Source organism: Macaca mulatta, chromosome 6, assembly GCF_049350105.2.
Source record: "Macaca mulatta isolate MMU2019108-1 chromosome 6, T2T-MMU8v2.0, whole genome shotgun sequence".
Classification (NCBI taxonomy): Eukaryota; Metazoa; Chordata; class Mammalia; order Primates; family Cercopithecidae; genus Macaca; species Macaca mulatta.
Genome location: NC_133411.1, coordinates 102,260,864 through 102,285,890, shown reverse-complemented (window position 1 = coordinate 102,285,890; position 25,027 = coordinate 102,260,864). Strand labels below are relative to the sequence as shown.

At 38.4% G+C, this 25,027-nt stretch overlaps 1 protein-coding gene across 2 annotated transcripts in view; it reads left to right on the top strand.

Moving 5' to 3' along the window:
* ELL2 (elongation factor for RNA polymerase II 2) overlaps positions 1-25,027 on the top strand; it is a 76,298-nt gene that overhangs the window by 41,976 nt on the left and 9,295 nt on the right. The window contains exons 3-8 of one of the 2 annotated variants that reach the window (XM_001094059.5): positions 1,043-1,164; positions 6,583-6,746; positions 13,800-14,059; positions 20,296-20,420; positions 20,599-20,686; positions 22,549-23,119. In XM_001094059.5, coding sequence (XP_001094059.2) covers positions 1,043-1,164; positions 6,583-6,746; positions 13,800-14,059; positions 20,296-20,420; positions 20,599-20,686; positions 22,549-23,119 — 1,330 coding nt within the window. The remainder of the gene's footprint in view (positions 1-1,042; positions 1,165-6,582; positions 6,747-13,799; positions 14,060-20,295; positions 20,421-20,598; positions 20,687-22,548; positions 23,120-25,027) is intronic. The other variant, XM_078005000.1, reaches the window with a different exon arrangement.

Here is a 25,027-nt window from a genome sequence, read left to right as displayed (position 1 = left end):
TTAACAACTCTGTCCCTTTGCTCCTGGGACTTCCCATCTAGTAGGGAAGCCAGCCCTTGAACAAGAATGTAGAAAATACATCTGCCTGTGGTGAAACCCCGTCTCTACTAAAAATAGAAAAAAATTAGCCGAGCATGGTGGCAGGCATCTGTAATACCAGCTACTCAGGAGGCTGAGGCAGAGAATTGCTTGAACCCAGGAGGCAGAGGTTGCAGTGAATTGCTTGAACCCCAGGAGGAGGAGGTTGCAGTGAGCCAAGATCATGCCACTGCAGTCCAATCTGGGCAACAGAGCGAGACTCTATCTCAAAAATAAATAAATAAATAAAAATTAAAAATTAAAAAACAACAAAAAAGAAAATACATCTGCCTCTTCCACAGTGTTGCCTGGGGCTCAGCCTGGGAGTGACCTACAGAATCATCTCTGTAGGCTGCAGACCCTGTTTCTGTAAACATGAGGATGTATAATGGAATCTTAGGGCAGCAGTTTTTACCTGTGAATATAATTATGGCATTAACCTTATGCTGTTACTCTTGTTCAAAAATACTACTCCAAGAAGCAGGAATTAAAATGAAATGTGTTTTTTTCTTAAAGGAGCCAAAGATTCGGATATGGACTCTATCTCAGAGACTGCTTCTATATATATAAGCTATTTAGAAGGGGGTCATGTAAGCCAGACAAAACTTGTATAGCTCAAAAGAGGAAGAGCTTTTTACAAATTCACTAATAACTCTTTCATAGGAACTGTAACCATTTGCTACTTTTAAATGAAAAGGGTTCCTCTTATAAACTAACAGAAACTATTGAGCAGAAGTGATTACTGACACTTAAAGGTAGAAAATGGAAATAAGAATCTGGTGAGTTATAGGCACGTTTGCCAGATTCCTTGAATTGTTTGGTCATTTAAATGCCGTGAGGATGTATATTTCAAAAGGGCTTCGGTCTAAAATATTTTCACTAGAAAAACCAGTAAGTCAGTCTTAAGACTTTTCTATGGCAAATTTATAATTTGAGGCATTTCTCTCTTTTCCCCCCATTTTAGCTTGTCAAAATTCCCAAAAATGATCCCCTCAATGAAGTTCATAACTTTAACTTCTATTTGTCAAATGTGGGCAAAGACAACCCTCAGGGCAGCTTTGACTGCATCCAGCAAACATTCTCCAGGTAGGTACTTTTCAAGGTACACCAAAGGGGAAAAATTTTTTATTTAAGATGGTTTTAGAAAATTAAACAATAAAGTACATAATAGTCATCCATAAATGTGTATTAAATTGAATTACAGAGCTCATTTATTTATCTGAAAAATATTAAGCACCTACTGTATAATAGAAATTTCATTTGTAATGGGGATATAATCACAACAGTTCAAAGATTTTTGGTCTAATGGGGCTTTTAAGGTATAGAAGATATTTTTTACCTATGAAAAATGCAGTTTTTAAAAACTAAAGGCAATTTGAGGATTTTTTAAGAAACATTTAATTCATTGAATTTAAGCAAGAATCTTATAGCATATTTGAGGCTCACACTCCAGAGTAAAGAAGTTAAAAATATCCATCTTGCATGCTTCTCTTCCTTCTTCCCTGTTCAAGCCATGTTCTAAGGTAGAAGGTAGATTTTTAAACATCTTTATTCTACAGCTGCATGGAAACTAGAAATTAACCCAGTAAAGCAGTCTCTTCTTCTTAAAAAAAAAAAAAAAAAAAAAAAGGAGGAAGGAAGAGAAGAATGTACACACCCTAGGGTACCATGGAACGCTTATCTACTTAGATCCTCTGTAAACAATAAGCCACTTGTTTCACTCTTCATTGCTTTGGTTGTTTCTGATTAAAAAGGCCCTTGAGCAGAAGGAGTTTGTTCTGCCCCTGGATATAAGACAAGGGAGGTTAGGGTCTCTCTTATTTCCTCATCATGTAAGGCTTTGACATTAGCCCCAAGTATCCTAGGCTAGCATATCTCTGCGATTTATCTGTGCAGTACTTGAAACTGTGGAAGTACTTGCTTAATGTGGAGGAAAAGAAGAAGGAAAGTTATGTTTCCAGCAGGTACAGGAGGCAGAGATACAAAATAAGACACTGACAGAGTTTTACATTTATCCTCCCATTTAAGGTGACTAAGTAACTTTTTGTTAATCTGTCATTTTCCCCAAGTATATATTCAATTTGCTTTCTGAAAATTACCCACCTTCAGACTTAAAGGTTTTGGCATAAATTGCTGTATTGTAGATTATATAGACTTTTCTGTGCTGTCCACTGTGGTGGCCACTGGCCACATTGGCTATTTACATTTCACCTGATAAAAAATTAAAGAAAATTTAAAATGTCATTACACATTCAGACTAACCACATTTTATGGTCTCAGTAGCTACATGTGGCTATCATAGTGGACAGCACAGTTATATAACATTTTCACTCTTGCAAAATGTTCTATTGATCAGCACTATGATTATAGAATCACCAAGTATAAGGGTCCTTAGTGATTATGTGAGTCAATCCCTTCATTTCACAGGTAACTAATCCAGAGTTACATAGCTGGCTAGGCAAAATGAGAACTGAGTTCTTCTAACTCCCACCCCAGTATTGTTTATACACTACATGGTACACTAATTTTTAATTGTGGTGCTTGTCTCTAGATTGTTGTTTTATTATAGTGAGCACATTTTGATAACAAATTGAACAGTGTCCACTTAGGAATTTTATTAAGGAGCTTAATTCTCTCTTCAAAACCATTCATATCATCGTAAGTAATATGGCTTTACTGTTATATTATAAATACCCTGTGTGGTTATTTCTACCTTCCTTGTTTGGAAAAGGATTTAAGGTTACTTAAAAAACTATATATGATGCAATAAGAGAATAGAAACACTTATTGTGAGAATATTGGGGCAAATGTATCCCCTCTGTTTAATCCAAGGTGCTTTATAAAATGAGTGATAAGGGTATAAATTGAAGTCTGCCACTAGGAAAACAAAAGCACTGGCTTTTGTTCTTAGGTTTTCACTTCGCAGCCTGGCAGGCTGACCTGTCCATAATCTGGCTCCACCTTTTCCATTCAATTTGATTTCCATTTTCCTTATGGATCTTTTCTCTGTGACCACAGCACATGCTTTTCAAGGTCAGAGGCTTTCTTACACCCTTTTTCTAGTTTCACACTGCTGACTGAGCTCAAAATACATGCTTATTGACTCAACCTGGAGATAAAAGGGTAAAAACAGATGCTCAGTAAATAAATGTTCAACAAATACAAATTAGTCTTCTTATCTATATTTTTAAACTTCCTTGATTCTCACTTTTCTCATATGTAAAATGAAATCAATCTCACAGTCAAAATTGCCTTTCAAAAATTCCTTAAATCTACCCATTTTCAGGCTTAGTGAAAAATATGTAGTCTGGGACCTATAGTATATAATAATTCACACTTAAGCGAAGGAAACGGTGAGCTAGGCTAGAGAAAGACTAGGGGAACATTTATATACATTTGTCTAAAACATTTAAACTTTCAGGGTAACTCGGTTCAAAAGGGATGAGTGAATAATTCTAGAGAGTACCTTCTTGCCTACAGGGTTTAGCTCCATTTGTTTTGCATAAAGATCTGTTTTCTGACTTTGCATGAGTGGCAGTATCTTCAGCTTATTCTCACTATGTAAATTACTTAGTAAATAATAGGAAGAGATGTTGAAATACAAACTTTCTGCCACCAGACCTTCACTCTATTGCAGTCATTTTCTCCCACTCTCCCTGCTCTCTCCCACTTCCTCTGAGGATGACCTTCTCCTCTCTCAGCATTCCTCTCTCAGTGGTTTTTTTCCCCTCTTTGGCATGCAAACATGCTCAAATCTATCTTATTGAAAAAGAAAATAAAAAAACAAAAACAACCTCTCTTACATTCACTTCTTAACCCAAAGTCTGGCTTCAGTGCCCACCATTCCACTGAAACTGCTTCCCCAAGGGAGCTGTGACCTCCCTGCCCCCAAAATCCAGTGGATGCGTTATTGGTTCCTTATTATTCTGGACTTGATGCCAGTGTTGCACACTGTTGACCACTCTCTCCTGCTTAAAGCGTCTGTTCCAGTGGCTTACATTACATAGTACTCTTCTAGTTTCCTTCCTACCTCTATAGCTGTGACTTTTCAGTCTCATGTGGTCTTCTTTTCTTCGTTTTGCTTAAAACTAGTGTTCTTCACAGTTGCTTCCCTCCTGAGACCCCTTCTCTCCTCATTCCTTCAAAGTCTCCATCTCCAACACTGAACTTAATTTCTTTGTCCCAGGCCTATCTCCCAACCTGTCCATCATCTTGTGTTCAGTGTTTCAGTACATAGCAGCTTCCATATACTTAGTAACCTGGGCATGATCTTTAACTTTTTTCCCCCACCTGTCTCTGACCATGGCTAACTACTGACCAACTTTTGTCACTTCCACCTCCTCACTATCTCTAGAAGCTGTGTACTACTATACATTCTCACTGCCCTATTCTGGTTCACACCATCACTTCTTGCCTGTAATCCTTCAGTAGCATTCCAACTAGCCTCTCTGCTTTCCTTCTGGTGTCCCCCTTCCTCTCAATCTATCCTCCATCCAGATTGAGCTTTCTGCAATACAGATGAGTTATGTTCTCTCCCCTGATTTCAGCCTCTCGTTATCCTTTGAATAAGGTCCAAAACCTGTAACACATGACCCTCAGAGCCCTTTGTGATATATTTCTCATTCCCTCTTCAGCCTCAGCTCTAATTGTCCTTCCCAGTGTCCTTTGGACAATTTGAAAACCTTCTTTCTGCTCTTCCTAGGCCTGCACAGATTAGTTGTCCTCCCGGAACATTTTCATTCTTCTTCCCCCTTACCAGTCATCTTTCTAGATCACCTCAGGCATCACTTTCTCTGTGAAGTCCAGGTGAGATTACCTTTCTGGGAGTTCTCTGCTCCCTGGAATTTGTCACACTGTGTTGTGATTTCCAGTTTGCCCATCCTTGTCACCCTTGAAGGAGGGACCACAACTGTTAGTTCCTGTCACAGCCTCTATGCCTCACACATTGCTAGGCATGCAGTCCCTGCCCAATGAATATTTATGAGATGAATTAACTGGTTTGTTTTTTTTTTAAATACCATTTGTAAAGACAGTTATTAGCAATTTATAAAGATTTTATCAGCCAGGTGCAGTGGCTCATGCCTGTAATACCAGCACTTTGGTAGACCAAGGCGAGTGTTCACGAGGTCAAGAGATCAAGACCATCCTGGCCAACATGGTGAAACCCCATCTCTACTAAAAAAACAAAAATTTGCTGGGCATGGTGGCATGCGCCTGTAGTCCCAGCTACTTGGGAGGCTGAGGCAGGAGAATCACTTAAACCCGGGAGGCAGAGGTTGCAGTGAGCCGAGATTGCACCACTGCACTCCAGCCTGGCAACAGAGTGAGACTGTCTCAAAAAAAAAAAAAAAATTATCAACCCTTATTTCTTTGTATTATAACACAGTTACTTATAATTAAGTTTGGAAATAGATGATCAGAGCTGTAGTGTCACTTTCATTAGTTTTATATTCCAGTTTGTTTTCAGGCCATAGCAATTTCTTTATAAAATACCAGTTATGACTGTGACTATGATCCCCCTAATATTAGCATGTTATTTTGAAACAGAGCCATCTTCTAGGTCCATGTTAATATTCATGATTATTTCAATAAAAGTTTTTTCTTTTTTTTTCTTTTTTTTGAGATGGGGTCTTATTCTGTTGCCCAGGCTGGAGTGCAGTGGCGCCATCTCAGCTCACTGCAGCCTTCACCTCCTGGGGTCAAGAGACTCTCCCACTTCAGTCTCCTGAATAGCTGGAACTTCAGGGACACGCTACCATGCCCAGCTAGTTTTTGTAGAGATAGGGTTTCTCCATGTTGCCCAGGCTGGTCTCAAACTCCTGAACTCAAGCAATCCACCTGCCTTGGCCTCCCAAAGTGTTGGGATTACAGGCGTGAGCCACCGTGCCCCGACTGAAAAAAAAGAATTACTATAAAAATCATTTGCCCTGTGTTTTCTTCAACATTTGCTATAGAGATTTAACAAAGTAAATGCAAATTCTGCAAATTTTTAGGAACTTTTTGAACTAATAATATTAAAGTAAGCTTTAATGTTTGTCAGTATTTTAGCCTTAAAATACCCTATTTAAAATAAAGACTGTGTGGTGAGTCCATTTCAACTAATCAGTCCAAAGCACGTATATTGTGGCTTTACTAAAAGTAAACTTTTTAACTTTCCTCATATCAGTGTTAGATAATTCTTTAAAATAGTTAACAGTATAGAACTACAATGTCCATCGGAACTCTGGTCTTGCTCCAAAAACTGATTTTTTTTCTTTTTCAAAATTTTATGGATTTGGTCTCTGAGAGCTCACTTCATCCATTATATAAAGAATATGAAAAAAAGTGATGTGAAGAGGAGGATCTTAGGTATTTTAAATAACATTTGCATTTAAAAATTAATATTAGTTATTTTAGGATTGCAAACTTATTTGGGCTGCTGATTTTAGGATTATATAATTCTTGTTTGTCTTTATTGTACAAAACGAAGGTCATGTCTAACAAAGCCACTGACTTACTTGACAGCTCTGGAGCCTCCCAGCTCAATTGCCTGGGATTTATACAAGATAAAATTACAGTGTGTGCAACAAACGACTCGTATCAGATGACACGAGAAAGAATGACCCAGGCAGAGGAGGAATCCCGCAACCGAAGCACAAAAGTTATCAAACCCGGTGGACCATATGTAGGTTTGTATAGATACCTTTCTTCCTCTTGCTGATTGATTGGAATAATTCAAGATCACCATAGGTAAATACCAGTAATATTAACTTAATGAAAACACAGAAGCTAGTTTTCAGAACATTTTGGATAACATGGTGAGGAAAACAAAGTTATTTGTACTCTTCAGACTGCCGGTAAATTGAAGAGCATATTTTAAAGTTCTGTGACTTTCCTAAATCCTGAATCTTCTGTTGGCTACTTACTATTATTTTATAGTACTGGGATCTGGTCACATTACTGCGTGAAGTTGCAATCGTGGTACCGTTGTATTTTCTTTGTCACTAGATGATGTAATTTCAGTGATGGATACTATGGTTCTTGTTTTGCCTTTTTGTAGGGCTATTTTATGGTAAAATCTGTTAGTAGAATTTATGGGTTGATAATCTCATTGTTGTAGACTTTGCTTACATTTTCAGAGCATCTTTGTACAACAAGGATTTTTCATGACAAAAATATAAAATGTGCTTATAGCAAAGCATTACAAGAGAGCATTAGAGTGATGTCTCTTTGGTTCCGCAGTTGTGATCCTCATCCTCATCTATCCATTCATTAAGACCCTATCCAACCCCCATCATTTTTATCATTAGCTCACTCAGGTGTCTATCAGATTGAAGGGAAGTGAGACCAGACTTGCAAGATGAATCTCTCCTTTATGAGCAGTGACCTGAACAAACTTTAAGGAGTCAATTCATGGTGACTATTAACAGTAATAGAATTATCAAGAGTGAGGAGGAGCTCTTTGAGTCCTTGGTCAATTTAATAACACAAGTCACTCTATAGTAAATGATGAAAGGATATTAATTTGGAAACTGAAACGCTCACAAAAAGTCTCTTGAAGAACCAGGTCCCTTAACTAGCATCTTTCCAAGGTTTGACTTCATTCTACTTCTGTGTTTTCCCATTACTGATCCAGCTACAGTACATTCAGCTTTGAGAAGCTCCTGTAGTGTCTTTAATAAGTACTTCCTTGAAACAAAGCCAGTGCTCCTGGGGCTTGGTGCTTAGCTTAGATACATTTAGTTTGGTTTAACAACAATTCATCCCCTCCCCAGATATCTGTACCCATGGGGCCTAGTTCCCTGCTCAGTAAGTTACTAGCAATGAGACTTTTCACCTTCTCTCTCCTGCTGAGTGAGGTAGCAACTTCCAGCCTCCTTTCTTTCTCCTTCATCCTCAAAAGTAACTTAATTAATTTTCTGGGCTAGTAGACTAAATCTCAATTTGTTTTTTAGAACACACAAGATCTACCACACTTACATTTAAGCACAAACTATGAATGATCTACCCCTGTTGCTTGGAAAATATTGTTTTCCAAGATGGAAACCACCTAGTACCACCATTTTATAAACAGTGAGGCAAACTGTTGTGTTTGACAAAGCAATAGTAGACTGAAACCATCAAAACAATTTTTTCCTTCCCAATATAACTAGCTGAAAAAAACAAAAAACCCTCCCCTTGATTTATTCCAAAGCTTGAAAATCAGTGATGATGACTGCACTTTTCCATTGAATGGTCCTTGGGTGTCGTCTGTGTTCATGTGTTTTTGTTTGTTTTCAAAGAGTCAGGTACAGTTTGTTTATAGCTTTACACAACAGACTTCAACACCCAAAATCCCACAGTCCACATACTTCCTAATGTTACTGGGAATTTTAGAACTTGCAAGGTTTCTTTTAGGTACTACAAATAATTTACATATATTTTGGAGGTGACCACAGGAAATTTGAGGTTATCAGAGTTTACATGTGAACCAAATTACACCTCCCCTCTCCTAAGAAGAGCTGGCCTCCCTCTATACACCTTCCTCCTCCCTGCAGAGGCCTGTGGCCATCTCTGCCAATCCGGACACTCTGTAGGCCTTTTCCTCTTTGCTTTGTCCTCAGTGTCCTAGCCACTCACCATCACAGCAGTGTTCTTATGTGGTCATAAATCTTGTCATTAACCTCCTCAGCCTTTTATTCTCTAGGTCAAATAACCCCAGCTCCTTTTATCTTTTCTTAGTATGGCCTGTATCCCAACCCTTTAATTATTGTATTGCTCTCCTCTGGACTGCCTCCAATTCTTCACCTCAGAGTTCAAAACTAGCCACACTACTCTTAAAAGTCTGAGCAAGGCTGGGTGCGATGCCTCACACCTGTAATCTCAGCACTTTGGGAGGCCAAAGCGGGCGGATCGCGAGGTCAAGAGATCGAGACCATCCTGGCCAACATGGTGAAACCCTGTCTCTACTAAAAATACAAAAATAAATTAACTGGGCATGATGGCGTGCACCTGTAATCTCAGCTAAGTGGGAGGCTGAGGCAGGAGTATCGCTTGAATCCAGGAGGCGGAGGTTACAGTGAGCTGAGATCGTGCCCCTGCACACCAACCTGGCGATAGAGCGAGACTCCGTCTCAAAAAAAAAAAAACAAAAAAACAAATGTGATCATTTCTGAATAAAGGGGAGCAATGGATTCAAGTATCCTGATTGGCTTTTTTGTTGTCTGTTTAGATTTTTTTTACTGTATTTTGTTAGGTCATGTTTTGATCTTTTTCTTTTAACCTTATCCATTGCTAAACCTTTCCCATGTATTGTTTTCCTTCCAGGCAGCTCAGTCTGTATCTTCCTGCCTCTTTTGGTGTCTCAAAACTGTCTGATTCATTCATTTCTTTAAAATATCAATCACCCTTCAATACTAATAAAACCCAGCACTTACTGAGTGCTTGCTGTGCGCAAGGCACTGGTTAGCACTCACATGTAGTTACTCATTGGAATCTCATAATCACCCCATGAAGAATGTTATGATTCTCTCTGTATTTTACATACCAAATTGTTGGTATCAGCAAATAGCAAATTATATGAGTATGATCTCATTAACAAGTTCTGTGCTTTTCTTAAGACAGTAAGATATACCCCTTTAATTAATAATAGACTATATCACATAAAATGACACCAAAATTTCACCTATGCCAGCTTAGAGGTACCTGCATGACAAGGTTTCTTTCAATAATGTAGGCCTGGGTAGAAGACCAATGAGAATAATGCTGACCCCACTGTGGCATGGTGGTAGCATGATGCCAGCTGACAGCTAGACTAGGGAGGAAGGCCAGTTCGAGGCAGTGAAGACTGTGTTCCTAGGTGTCACCTGGCCTAATCACCCAGGAATATGAGTTTCTGCAACCCTCCTGTGGGCAGAAGAAACCAAAACCTATTTGCCTAGAGAGGAGCAGGAAAGGCTTTAACCTAGAAAACATTATCTTCCAGTAATATTTTTACTTGTAGTCATGACATTTATATCAGTGGTAAACTATGTTGTATTGTTATAATTCCTCTCGTTTGTTAAAAAAAAAATCACTAATCACCACTGCTTCTAGTTCACCAATATTTTAAGTCTGCTCACTGACTTCTGCCTAAATTCTGAAAGTGTCTTAAATTATGAATTTTTATATGTACTAATACTTATTTAGGTATACAAAATAACCAGTCTAATTTCTAGGATTCTGTTTCCAATTTTTCCAACTTCCAGCCCACCCTCATTATTTTTTTCAATTTCTACCCTTTGTGAACAAACCTCCTTATTTTTGATGACAGACAGACAAATCATTTAACATCTTACTTTTCTCAATATTACAAAAAAAAAAAAAGGTGGGTATTTGAACTAGACAAGATCTAAGGTCCTTTATAGTGCTAACATTTTGTGAATGTTCGGTATATATATTTTGGTAGTAAACTTTTTGAAAAAGTAGTCACAAATGCCAGGTGGTGGAGATTTCCCTTGCAATGGATTATGTAGTTAACCATGACAGAGTCATGTCATTGTCATGAGCCTGCAGATGTTTTTAAAGCCTTGGGTCTGTATTGCCAGGGCTTCTGGTCAGGTTCCACAGAATGGAAAAACAACTGCAGAAGGTGGCTGCAGTCCCTTCTCTCTTTGTGATGGACGTTTTAACATCTTCCTTTCAGACAGTTTACTCAGAGCCATTAGACTGAGGGGTAAATACTTTTGCCATCTTTATTAAATGAAGAAGCTAGAATTGGACTCCTTGTTATGAAACAACAATTTAGTTGTAGTCCCAGATTACCCAACCCTGCCGGAGCCACTGCTACTATTTATATAAAGAGCCCAGGGAATTGATTAGCATTTGGGTCTGGAAAGAGAATTAGGTTCTCCCATAGGTTTTATTAAAATGGCTTTTTCTGAGATAAATATAAAAAATAAATCCTTTCTTCTGCCCACTTTGAACCTGACATTTTCTTGCTTTACTTTTTCATTTTTTCTTTTAGTATTTCAATTCTGTAAGTACCTTTATCACTGATGTTTTCTTCATCTGTAGCCTCTTTCCTTAAACCAGAGGATTCCTTCCTTGTTGAACAGGCACAGAAGAGATAGGGAGGTAGTGAACAAGTGATCTTTGAGTGTCATTCAGTGGTCCAGTGTGGCTGAGTTGTTATTTCAAGTATTTGAATGAAATATGAGGTACCCCTAACTAGCTGTCTAAAAGAAAAATGAGGTAAAGGACAAAGTGAGTGTTTTGGGGGTAGGGGATTCATGGGGAGATGACAGTCTAGCAATGGGCCCCAGGTAAGACTCCAGTTCTGTCTTCCCTCGATCAGGCTCTTACTTTCTTGCCAAACATCATACTTACATCCCTTTTAAGGGCAAAGTTAGCCTCCCTGATTTGTTTTCTCCATACCTGCTTTGGGGAAGCATGGGCATAAACCCAGTAGACCTTGGAGATCTCCTGAGACAAGGATCAGAGGTGAATCAGAGGTACAGAGGAGGTAGGGCACCTGAAAAAGTACTGTTACTTTTTTCTCTTTTTATTTTTATTTGCCTTGCCACTTGAATTCATCCTAAATGACCAGTCCTAGTGTGTGTAGCTTAGCTAACAAACCAAAAAATTCTCTGCCCATCCCCCTTCCCAGACAGAAAGAAGGGCTTCTCAGTTAGCTTGGTTTGGAGAAGAGTTAAACAAACTTCTTTTTTGCAAAACTTGTTAAGGGGGAGGGAGTGTGGAATTTATAGCATTTTCTAAACTTGTGACCTTGACTCTATTTTTAAAAAATAGTATTCCTTAAAATTTTAATAGGAAATAATATTTGTTAACCCTATTGCAACTGGGAAATGCTGGATTACATGGTTTCCCCATGCCACATTAGAAATTTCAGTGTGTATTCACACTCTGGCAGCCTGGCAATGTGGGGAAATATGGACTGTGTTGATTCCTGCTCCTCTGCTTACTTGCTCTCTTGCTGTCATTCATTTAGTCATCAAATACTGTTTCAAGGTATGCTAGTGGACAAAGCAGCCACTGCCCTGCCCTCATAGAGCTTATAGCCTAACACAAAGCAACAGCAAACATTAGGCATTTGTTCATAAAACCTTTCCCACAAAGACTTACAGGCAGGAAAATTAGGTATTAATCAAATCACAGAACCTCCCAAATGCTAAGTGAGGACTTTACCCTTTGAGCATATCCCATTAAAAGCCTCAGTTTTCTCATCTGTGAAAGGGGATGATACCTGCCTTTTCAGGTTATTGTGAGACCTAATGAGATAATATGTATGCAGCTCTTAGCACAGTGTCCCCCACAAAATTGGTGCATAAGTATCCAGCTGACGTTGATCCAGCTGTCTCTAATTTAAGAAAAATACAGAAACCCCAATCTAAATCTCTCTCTAAAACTCTAATTATAACTTAAGTTTTTCTTATCATTAGGCAGTGTCCCCTTAATGCTGAGTTCCTTAGTAGTGTAACAGTTTGATATTTGCAATTGGTTTTGAACAGATAGTAAAGAAACATACCAGCCAATAAAGGCTTCAGTTTGAGAGCATTCATCTTTTTTCCCTTACTGGAGGTGGGAGGGAATGAAAACACACAGGCCTTCAGACCAGGCCTGGGGAGCCCAGCGTGGACAGAATTACTACTCAGTAAAGCTCCTGCCCCAGTGAGCTGTTTTCACCCCAGACCACAGCTTATAGGAGCTGCTTTTACCCACCCATTATTTCTAGTTGTTAGTCTTGTTCCTAATTCACTTGTCCACATTGTATGTCATTACAAATTCTTCCCCTTCTTTAACCAGAGGGCATAGAGTTGGGGCTTGGTGTGTCCTAAACAAGCTAAAAGATTCCACCTGTAAAATCATAAAATGAGAATCTCACACAGTTTCATGCTACTTTTTGTCCCTTCAGCAAGGAATGGTTACTGGGATTGTCAGTGACCAGGCATGTCTGGATAGCTTCACACATACACATAATACTCAGTTCACCTCAGCCCACATATATTCTAGAAGTAGCCACTTGCCAAGTGTCAGTGTTCAGTCTAAACAGCAAATGGGTTAACCACATGAACAGCACTGGCCCATGTGAGAATGGTGTGAAGGCCTCCTTTGTACCATTTTCCGTTTCTCTAACTCACATGTGTAGTCTCAGCACTGCAGAGGAGAGATTTGTTTGTGCCCTCTGAGATTGGTTGGCTGGTTGGTTCATAGTTTTGTTTTATGAATCCTAAAACTTGTCGTGGCCTGTAAAAAAAAAAACGAATATCACTAATGGATGCCTCATGATGTTGACCTCCCCGCCTCTTTGTGACTTCTGAACGTGTGAAATTACTAACATAATGCTCAGCCAAGAATGTGTTCTTAGAGAGGTCTGACAGGTATTTCTGACATTTCACCATGTTCACTGTATTATAGTTTGCTTTTCAGAAATGGCATATATTTATTTAAGATAGAAGTTATCAAGTCTGTGGTTACAGTTTGTGTTACTAGTTATTATCTTTCTGTAGGGAAATCACCAAAATACATGCATAATACATATTATTTCCAAGAAATGATTTTATTAAAATGATTTCTAATTCAAATTTTAGGCCATTTATTTAAAATGCTTTCTGTTTGCATGCCTTCTTAAAGATTGAAATAAAGTGGCCTTTATTATTATTTCCTCTAGAAATGAAGAGATACCTAAATCAGAATTGTGGAAACTGAGATGCTCATATTGTAACCCACAAATGTGTAACAATGTCATTTCCACTGGACTTTAGGGAAAAGAGTGCAAATTCGGAAAGCACCTCAAGCTGTTTCAGATACAGTTCCTGAGAGGAAAAGGTCAACCCCCATGAACCCTGCAAATACAATTCGAAAGACACACAGCAGCAGCAGCGTCTCTCAGAGGCCATACAGGGACAGGGTGATTCACTTACTGGCCCTGAAGGCCTACAAGAAACCCGAGCTACTTGCTAGACTCCAGAAAGATGGTGTCAATCAAAAAGACAAGAACTCTCTGGGAGCAATTCTGCAACAGGTGAGGACAGCTGGAGAAAGGTCCTTCCTGCTTACCTTCTTGTTAAAATGTTCATTTAAAAAAAGTTGTTGTCATTATTATCATTATTATTGAGATAGAGAAATTTTAGGATTATTTTGATCAGTGGCATGTGAAATACAACTCGTGAATATTAAGTTAAATCATCTTATTTTAAGCACTTAATTAAAAACTAGTTGAAATGTGAGCATTGTCTTTATTTGGGACCAACAAATTTTGTTCTCAAATTCCATTAAGAAGAAAGTAAGAAGTGTTTGTTATCTGTTTTTAGTCCTGAATACACTAAAGTATTGCCTTAATTTGTATTGGTTATTGTCGGTGAAATTGTGTAATGTATTCTGTTGGCCTTTGATTGGTATAAGACAGAACATTTTTGCCTAGTAAATAGTTTAAAATGTATCTTGCCCCACATACTTGGTGCTGCCCTTATTATTCTGTCTTTTTCTGCCACTGAGTGTACCAAGATCAGTCGCTTGTCTGCATAAAAGCATATGAAATTGTAATGTGTTAACAGTGATCCCGTGCCTTATCACAAGCTTACATGTAAAAAAGTGGGCCATTGTTTTTTAAAGTCAGTGGTTTGTTAGACTGTAACCTCCTATATATTTTTTCTTCCTTCCTTCTATCCATGTGTCATAAATGTTTATGAGCATTCAGATCCACCATAAAGGGTGGTCCATCTTTTTTATTTTTTCTAAAGAAATAACATTTCCAAAGAAGTTATTCTGAATTTCATCATTTAAAAAAAAAAAAAAAAAACCTACAGGCTTTGATCTGTTATTCAAAGAGTAACACTTTCAAGTCTTTATTTTTTTTTTTTTTTTTTTTTGAGATGGAGTCTGGCTCTGTCGCCCGGGCTGGAGTGCAGTGGCCGGATCTCAGCTCACTCCAAGCTCCGCCTCCCGGGTTCCCGCCATTCTCCTGCCTCAGCCTCCCGAGTAGCTGGGACTACAGGCGCCCGCCGCCTCGCCCGGCTAGTTTTTTGTATTTTTTAGTAGAGACGGGGTTTCACCGTGTTCGCCAGGATGGTCTCGATCTCCTGACCTCGTGATCCGCCCGTCTCGGCCTCCCAAAGTGCTGGGATTACAGGCTTGAGCCACCGCGCCCGGCCTTCAAGTCTTTATTTCAATCCATTATCTCTTACATTCACAACATAATACTAAATGTTATGAAAGGGTAAAACCATTGTCTCCAATTCAGGTTAACCAGTCCCAAGGTATCTCAATCAATCTTAAGGATCTTTATTAAGTCCTTTAGCACTTTTTGGAAATAATTTAAATCCATATGTAACATAGCAGTTTTACGAGCTCAAAAGAAAGGAGAGAATAAATGAGAATGAGGGTGTGTGTGTTCAGTTTGATATTTGGAGAAGCAGTGAGAGTCAGGTTACAAATCACAAAACATTTGGTAACTGCATCTCCCGAACGGTTGTGAATTACCTCGGTTTGATAATGGAGAGGCCAAATGACTGCAGAGGCAATTCACACATAGACTACTATTGATACATGGCAGTAGTTATGTGATTATATGTATACATATAGATATCTATATAGGTGTATATGTGTGTGTGTGTATGTATATATCTGAAAGTGTAGATATTTACCCCCAAGCAAGTGAGGCATGAGAGTTACTAGTGTTGATCATTTGATAGAATCTAGAGCATCATCTCATCCTGGTAACATGTTAGAATCCCCTTGGGTAGCTTTTAGAACATGCCAGTGCCTGAACTCCGCCTGAGACCAACAAAAGCCAAGTATCTGAAGGTGGGGCCTAGGCACTCATATTGTATATGGCCCTAATGATTCTAATATATGAGCTGAAACCACTAGCCTAGTGAAAACACAGATAGAAAGGCTAACAACGTCTACCACTTTTTGAGCATATACTATGTGCCAGGCACAGTGCTAGGCATTTCACGTGCACGATCTAATTTAAACTCACAAGGAAGATATCAGGCATTTCAGAACTTTGACATAAACTGATTATACCTAAATTCCCTTTCCTGAACATTGCTAGCAGCTAACAAGAAAAATAACATGACTTTGCTCTAATAAAACTGACCAAAAGTAGGCACCAGAGAAAAAGAAAAAGAGCAGCAAGATACACAAATCATCCCAAAATTGGTTATTCTGTCCCAGACAAACTAGTTGGGAAACAAGTTACCTAAAATAATCAGGCTTTGCCTGTGCCAGTAGAGATAAATTTGCTTACCTGTTACTAACACAGTAGTTTGTAGAACCCTGTGGACATTATTAATTCATCAAAGTAATAGGTTTTTAAAATAAACTAAGATGTTGGCTCCCAGTAAAATTTGTACCTAAATTTAAAAGTGCTTAACGGCCGGGCGCGGTGGCTCAAGCCTGTAATCCCAGCACTTTGGGAGGCCGAGACGGGCGGATCACAAGGTCAGGAGATCGAGACCATCCTGGCTAACACGGCGAAACCCCGTCTCTACTAAAAACACAAAAAATTAGCCGGGCGAGGTGGCGGCGCCTGTGGTCCCAGCTACTCGGGAGGCTGAGGCAGGAGAATGGCGGGAACCCGGGAGGCGGAGCTTGCAGTGAGCTGAGATCTGGCCACTGCACTCCAGCCTGGGCGACAGAGCGAGACTCCGTCTAAAAAAAAAAAAAAAAAAGTGCTTAACATCCACCAGGAAATTTGTTTATTGCTGTTTATTATTAAACTGGTTATGTATTAATAAAACCTTTTTTTCTTAGAATGACTTTTTATGAAAAAACTAAATTTTAACAATCAGAAACTAGATAAAGTTGAATAATGTTTCCAGCTTGACATTTGGATATTTGGTTCAAGCTCAACATTCATTCATTCAATTCAACTTATTAAGTATCTACAGTGTACCAGACACTGTTTTAAATGCTGGAATCTCAAAGTGACCCCAATAGAAATCCTGTCCTCATGGAGCTTATTCATGAGACAGTTTCAGGACCAGTGAGGAGTTGAAAGGAGCTGGGAAAGGGATCATCTACTTTAAGTGGAGAGATCAAGGAACCTTTTCTCAGATGGCCATATTTTAACTGAAATGCTGTGTGAAAGACAAGAAGATGAGTCAGCACTTGTAGGTGGGCTCAAGACAGAGAAGGCCAGAGCAGATGGAAGAGGGAGGCAGAGGTTAAATCCCAGAGAATATTTTTAAGCCATGGTCAAGAAGCTTAGGTTTTATTTTGAGTAAGATGGGAACTCATTATAGTTTTAAACAAAGATATGATGTCATCTGATTTATAAGTTTAATAAGATCACTCAGACTTCCATGGCAAGAATGGCTTGGAGGGGCAGGAGTAGAGGAGAGAGACTACTTAAAGAGCCTAATATTTTGTAGTAAGGCTCGCTAATGGTTGGGTGTAGGGAGACAATGAGGGGAAGAACAGAATCTGTGATTATAGCTAGGTTTTTGACTGAGCAACTGAATGGATATTGTGCCATTGACTGAGATGGGGAGGGATAGAAAAGAAGTAGGTTTAAGGGGGAGAAGAGGATCAGGAATTCTGTCTTACATAGACTCCATTTGGAAGATGTCTATCCAAGATGTCTATATCCAAGTGGAGATAGATGTCTATAGATAGTTATATGTAAGAGTGTGGTTGTCAGAGGATAGTTGGGGCTAGAGTTATAAATTTAGAAATTAGCAGTATATATATCGGGTATTGAAAGTCTTCAAACTTAATGAAATCATCTTAGGAGGAAATGAAGAGAATGAGGAAAACAGAGCAGAAAACAGGCACTGAGCACTTCAGCATTTCAACATATAGAGGATTGAGAAACAGACTTAAAAAACAAAGGTCCTAGGCCAGGCGCCGTGGCTCACCCCTGTAATCCCAGCACTCTAGGAGGCCGAGGTGGGCAGATCACGAAGTCGGGAATTTGAGACCAGCCTGGCCAACATGGTGAAATACATGATGAAACTCTGTCTCTACTAAAAATACAAAAATTAGCTGGGCATGATGGTGGGTGCCTGTAATCCCAGCTACTTAGGAGGCTGAGGCAGGAGAATTGCCTGAACCCGGGAGGCAGAGGTTGCAGTGAGCTGCGATCATGCCACTGCACTCCAGCCTGGGTGACAGAGCAAGACTCTGTCTCGGGGGGAAAAAAAAAAGGGTCCTAAGAGAGGAGGAAACCAGGAGAATGTCCTACTACAAAAACCTAGAAAACCGATTGCTGTGGCGGTAGGGGTGTTAATGTGTGTAGAGATGAGGGTAAAAGAAAATGGAAGCATTGCCAGCGGGGCGTAGTGGCTCACACCTATAATCCCAGCACTTTAGGAGGCCAAGGGAGGATTGCTTGAGCCTAGGAGTTTGAGAACAGCCTACACAATATGGTGAAACCCCATCTCTACAAAAAATACAAAATACAAAAACTAGCCAGGCGTAGCGGTGTCCACCTGTAGTCCCAGCTACTCAGGAGGCTGAGGTGGGATTATTACCTGAACCCAAGAAGTCAAGGCTGCAGTAAGCCGTGTTCCTGCCACTGGACTCCAGCCTGGGTGACAGAGTGAGACCTTGTCTCAAAAAATAAAAAAGAGAAGAAAGAAAAAGAAAATTAATGGATTGTGTTTATTCCACCTCAAGAAATCTGATTGTATCCTATATTAACTTATTTGCAAATTTGAATTTTAGGATAAATCTATTTTCTCCTTTATAGCAACATTAATGTTAGAATAGTATTCAGCTAAGCTGTGAGAAGCATAAACTATCATATTTGATAGTACTTTTAAAAGACACAGAAAGAATGATCTATTCCAGTAGGAAGTGATAAGCAAGAGTAATTTTCTCCTAGCCTTAAAAATTACTTTTGTTTGGTTTGACACATGAACCCATATGTTTGTGTAGTTAGTTAATGGCTAAGCCCCGACACTCTAGGAATTGCAGTTAAGGGATGAGAAAAGATTACACTTTGGAATAAACTGGCTGACTAATAACAGTAATTTGGGGGTTCTCTAGGCATATGTTTTCATTTATTGGTTTGGGGAATTTCAAGGACTTTGAGTAAGTGGTTCTTCATGAGAACTGGCAGATATAAGGAGCAAGTGTGGTTATCCAAAGACAGACAAGGTTATCAGAATTGATACTATTTATGAAGACAGTGTTCTGTTGATGATTGAAAGGAAAGTTTATAACCCAACATTTGGTCACTGTTTGGTTTCTACTTAATACAAGTGATCAAGGATTTTTATTGTGACTCAAGAGTAATGGACTCAATGCCCAGAAGTAAATAAGGATGTTGGTAATACAGTAGTCCTTATCTATGGTTTCGCTTTCTGGGGTTTCAGTTACCTATGGTCAACCATGATCCAAAAATATTAAAAGTAAAATTTCAGAAGTAAATATTTTGTTACTTTTAAGTTGCGCACTGTTCTGAGAAACGTGATGAGGCCTCACATTGTCCTGCTCTGTCCTGCCCAGAATGTGAATCATCTCCTTGTTCAGCTTTACACTGTAGATGCTACCCACTCATTAGTCACTTAGTAGCCATCTTGGGCCATTATTAAGTACAGTAAGGGTTACCTGGACACGTGCACTGCAATACTATGGCAGTGGATCTGATAACCCTCTGTATGTCCCGCATTAGTCACTAGCCATCTCTGTTTTCAGATCAACTGTTGTAATATCACAGTGCTTGTGTTCAAGTAATCCTTGTTTTACTTAGTAATGGCCCCAAAGCACAAGAGTAGTGTTGCCAGCATGTTGGCATAATTGCTCTATTTTATTAATAGTTATTGTTGTTAATCTCTTACTGTGCCTAATTTATAAATTAAACTATCAGGTATGTATGTATAAGAAAAAAACAGTATATATAGGGTTCATTACCATCGGAGTTCTAAGGCATCCACTGGAGGTGTTGGAATGTATCCTTTGAAGATAAGGAGGGGACTACTGTACAACTGTTTTGGATTCCTTTGACAAAAATAATTGATTTTTTTTAAATCTTCACTTTTTTCCTAATATGGGCTTATTATTTGATTAGAAATATTAAAAATACAATGGCCATTCAGGGAAAAAAACATTAAGCCGTGTATATAAAGCTTTAATTCCCAAAATGAAATTAATGGCATTTATTGAGATCTGGCATGTAATACAAAACTAGCAGTCCCTTTGGGGCCAATTGATGTAATTATTTTCAGTGTAAATCCTAAAGGTTGCCTGTTTTAGGTTAGGAGATGATAGTAAAAATACCTAATGCTCTGTTTTTATACCTCATACTAGGTAGCCAATCTGAATCCTAAGGACCTCTCATATACCTTAAAGGATTATGTTTTTAAAGAGCTTCAGAGAGACTGGCCTGGATACAATGAAATAGACAGACGGTCATTGGAGTCAGTGCTCTCTAGGTGAATTCTTTTTTTTCTTGCTTTTAAAAAAAATGTTTCTTTAAAAATTATGGAAATAAGTGATTATTTTAGTCATTGTTATTTCAGTGTTAAGGTGTGAAAGAGAAGCAAGGCAAGCTTTCCATCATGAACATTTTTAAATCATCTCCGTAACACGTAACATGTGTGTCTTTTACAGAAAACTAAATCCATCTCAGAATGCTGCAGGCACCAGCCGTTCAGAATCTCCTGTGTGTTCTAGTAGAGACGCTGTATCTTCTCCTCAGGTATTTCATAAACTTATAGAATTATAGACCTAACATAGACATTAGGGGCCTCTAATCAGGTCCTCTGATGTATAAGTGAGGGAAATGAGACCCAGAGAAGCTGGACAGCTTGCTTGCCCAAAGCCAGCTGGTTATGGCTGAGCTTAGCCTAGAATTTAGGTCTTGGCTTCCAGCCCAGAACTGTCTCCACTACACAGCACTGCTTGTCCGAGTACTTAATGTCTACCTTGCTTTCCATTTTTAAAGTTTACGTTTTGTTGTAAGATTATCTACTTTCCAATTTGGTCACTAACTAGAAGACTTACCCAGTCCCATACAATTATCAGATTATATGGAAAATTGAAGATATTTAATTTTGTCTGTCAACATGTTCCAGAAGAATGTTTTTGGGGGAAATTGGATTTACAATCAACAAGTAAACAAAAATGATGGCATGTTTCCATGTTTTCTTTTCCACTGGATCCTTATTAGAGTACTCCCAATCAGATTCTTCTCCAGTTTAGAGTTTTCCCCAAGAAATTCAGCTCATCCTAGAAAAAGGTGAGAGGTCCTAGGCAGTACTACAGTGAAGCCTGCCTGCTTCTCAGCTGACTGGCCAGGCTCAGAACTCTCTCAGTGTTCTGGGTGCTTTTAACAGACAGTGGGACGGATCTCCCGACCCCAGTACTGCTGACACAGTGTCCTCCCTCTCTCTCTCCGGACCCTACTCCCAAGAATTAGTGAGAAGCCCACAGATGTGTGGAGAACACTAAGCATGCCCTGGGCAAAAAATATTAGAAACTTATTTTGAGGAACAGAGGGAGAACAAAAAAGAAAAAGGAAAAAAAGCAAGTCTGTCCTTGCATATATACAATGTCTGTGGAAGTCTCACTTTCAATGCCAACTATTATGAAACTGCTTCTACTCTGATCAGATTATTTGCTGGGTGCCAAATAAACGGTGTTAAATTGAAAACAAAATAATGAGTTGATTAACCATTATTTTCTTTCAAGCCAGAATACAAGCCACAGCATTATATTTAAGCATAAATGTGAATTTATATTTTGTAGTTTTCAACTATCTAAATTTCCTTTTTAACTTAAATACTATTATTGTTGTTGACAGATTAGGCTACTATTACCTTGATTGTTTTAAAAAAATACTTCCACCTAATTTTAATGGACCAATTATTAAGACTTATCTTCCAATCTGGTAAAGAGATATGTAAGGGTTACAAAAATTAAATAGCATTTCAACAGTGATAGAGATAATTAGAGAAACTCTTCTGAAAGTGCTGGTCGTTCCCACTCTAAGACAGGTAGAATGATAAATGACAGCCAAAATATTCTTAACTGGAGCATTTTAGCCCATTAAAGATTAAAATAAGTGCAGGCTATTGCCCTTTACCTAGCTGTGTTAGTTCTCACAGAGTCAAATGGTACAAATTGCTTTCTCCTCTCATTTAATATAACTAGGTCAACCATGGCCAGCAATGGAGGGTGACTGCCTCTGTTTAATACTCTCCTGAGTGGTATAATCCACATAAATCAGCATAGTCTCTCTTGGAACTTAGGATAAAGCTGTATGATTAGAAAGAATTCAGTAAGCACTTCACGAAATATTTGCCAGATTCTGGTTTTTGGCATTAAACATGAAAATTTATTTCACATTTGGTTTTGTGTTGTTGTTGTTCTGGTTTAGTTTTTGTTTGTTTTTGTTTGTTTTTGTTTTTGCTTAAGCATGAAGAAAGGTTAACACAACCCTGGTAATATTAAGTATTAATATTAAGTAAGGTTACTTAGTTGTTTAACCAGCCATGCATGTATTGAATTTATTTAATTTTAGTGCAAACTGGCTCACTTTTTTCCTTTTCCCTCCCCTAGAAACGGCTTTTGGATTCAGAGTTTATTGATCCTTTAATGAATAAAAAAGCCCGAATATCTCACCTGACGAACAGAGTACCACCAACACTAAATGGTCATTTGAATCCCACCAGTGAAAAATCTGCTGCAGGCCTCCCGCTGCCCCCTGCAGCTGCTGCCATTCCCACCCCTCCACCGCTGCCTTCAACCCACCTGCCCGTCTCACATCCTCCTCAGATTGTAAATTCTAACTCCAATTCCCCTAGCACTCCAGAAGGCCGGGGGACTCAAGACCTACCTGTTGACAGTTTTAGTCAAAACGATAGTATCTATGAGGACCAGCAAGACAAATATACCTCTAGGACTTCTCTGGAAACCCTACCCCCTGGTTCAGTTCTACTAAAGTGTCCAAAGCCTATGGAAGAAAACCATTCAATGTCTCACAAAAAGTCCAAAAAGAAGTCTAAAAAACATAAGGAAAAGGACCAAATAAAAAAGCACGACATTGAGACTATTGAGGAAAAGGAGGAAGATCTTAAGAGAGAAGAGGAAATTGCCAAGCTAAATAACTCCAGTCCAAATTCCAGTGGAGGTATTTTACCTTTGTAAAAGTACTGACTACATGTTAGATGAACCAGAAGTGCATGCTATCATGAGTTTGAAATTATACAGTTTATAATTAGTAATTTATTTAGCAAATGACGTTTCATTTAATTATTAATCTTAGTGTTGTGCTTTTGAGCAGGTTTTTTTTTTTTTTTTTTTTTTTCATTTTACAGCAGTTGTTTTCCATCTCTTTTTGGCCAAATATTAAACATGGTTTTTATATTAATAAGAATGGCATTTAAAAATGACTGTCATACTTGAGACTCCTTTTTGGAAGGTGGACCTTTAACATTCTTTTCCATCTCTGTTATGATATTGCGCAGCCTCAACATGACCTATTATATGCCATTCTTGAACTGATTTAACCAGACACAGTTTGCAATAAGAATATTCATTTCCTTCTTTCTCAATGAAACAGGGTCACCCTTGCTTTAATTAACATTAGCGCAGGGGAAATGTCAACTTTTTAATAAATCAGGCCAAGATAAAATTTCATTTGCAGATCCATAACATCATCTTTATTTAGAGTGAAAACACTTTGTCTTTTGCAAGGCTGTTCTGGTGTTCGCTTAATAGATCTTAAGGTTTAGGGGTTTCCCCCCCAATTTTGAGAGTCCTGTTTTAGTGAACTAACATCAATTGTATTTTGTAAAATTAACCGTTTCAAGCTTTAGGAGCTTAAATGCTAAATATCTAGCGATCCAAAGAAACTTAAAGCTTTACCTCTAAATAAAGCTAATTCATGAAAAGCTTGCTTGCCTAAGATGTACTGAGTGTTAAAAACTGACAGAATTAGATTTTTCATATTTAAAAAATATGTCCTCTAAAACTTAATGCCTTGCATGCCATCACATAGAAGATCCAAGTTCACCATTTGGCATTGCTGCCAGTTTTAAACCCAGAATAACTAAGGCAAAATTCCATAGGAAAATATGGCTTTGGAAAAATTACTTTAATGAGTAGAGTTATAAGGAGTGTTGTCTTTCTGTATTTTGCTCATGATTCTGAAAGTCTGTAATCCTTAGATTTAATTGATCATCTTTGCCATATGAGAGAAGCTCTATTTTCTTTTAGTGTTACTTCCAAAGAAGCCGCTGTAGAATATGATATGATACGTGCTTTTCTTGATCTAGATTGGATACATTTCATGTCAAAGCATTTCTGTTTAAATATTTCAATCAATATAATACTATGTAATGGCACAAAAGGTAGGTGTAAGCTTTTTCCCTCAACACTCTTGTAGTTGAATTTGTCAGGTCAGGAATAGAAATGAAGAAGTAGAACTCTATGTTCAGAGTTCATAAGCCACTGGGTAAACTCCACTCTCCACACTTTCCACCCTCACGTGGTGCTTCTGAGTCAAAGGCTAGAGACAGGAAAACTGGATTTCAGTATGTTGAGATCTACATCAGAGTTTCAAGTGTTCTCAGAGTTGGAGACCTGGAGAAGCACACTTAGTCTCTTTGAATTCTTTACTGAGGATATAGTAACTTTCAGAACCAGTTGGGATAATTACAAATTTAGGAAAGCTCCAGACCCACATCTCCTGCATTTTTTGGAATTTATCTGGTGGTGACCTGCACTTAATGCCTTTCTCTTTAAGACTCAGGCTATTGTAAAAGCATGTTCTTTTACCCAAGCATGAATCAAATATATTTATAGGTGAGCAGCATGCACTCAGAGTCTATGTATTTGTATTTGTTTAGGGTACTTTGTCCTTTAAAATATTAAACCGAGAAATTATCTAACATTCACTTTTATATGTTTTGCCAGTGGGCATGATTAGGGTTCAAGTTATCAGTTTAACCCTACTTTGAATGATAAAAAATTACCCTAATAAAGAATGATAAAAAATTACCCTAATAAAAAGAATATCCTCTGGACATGGTGCATT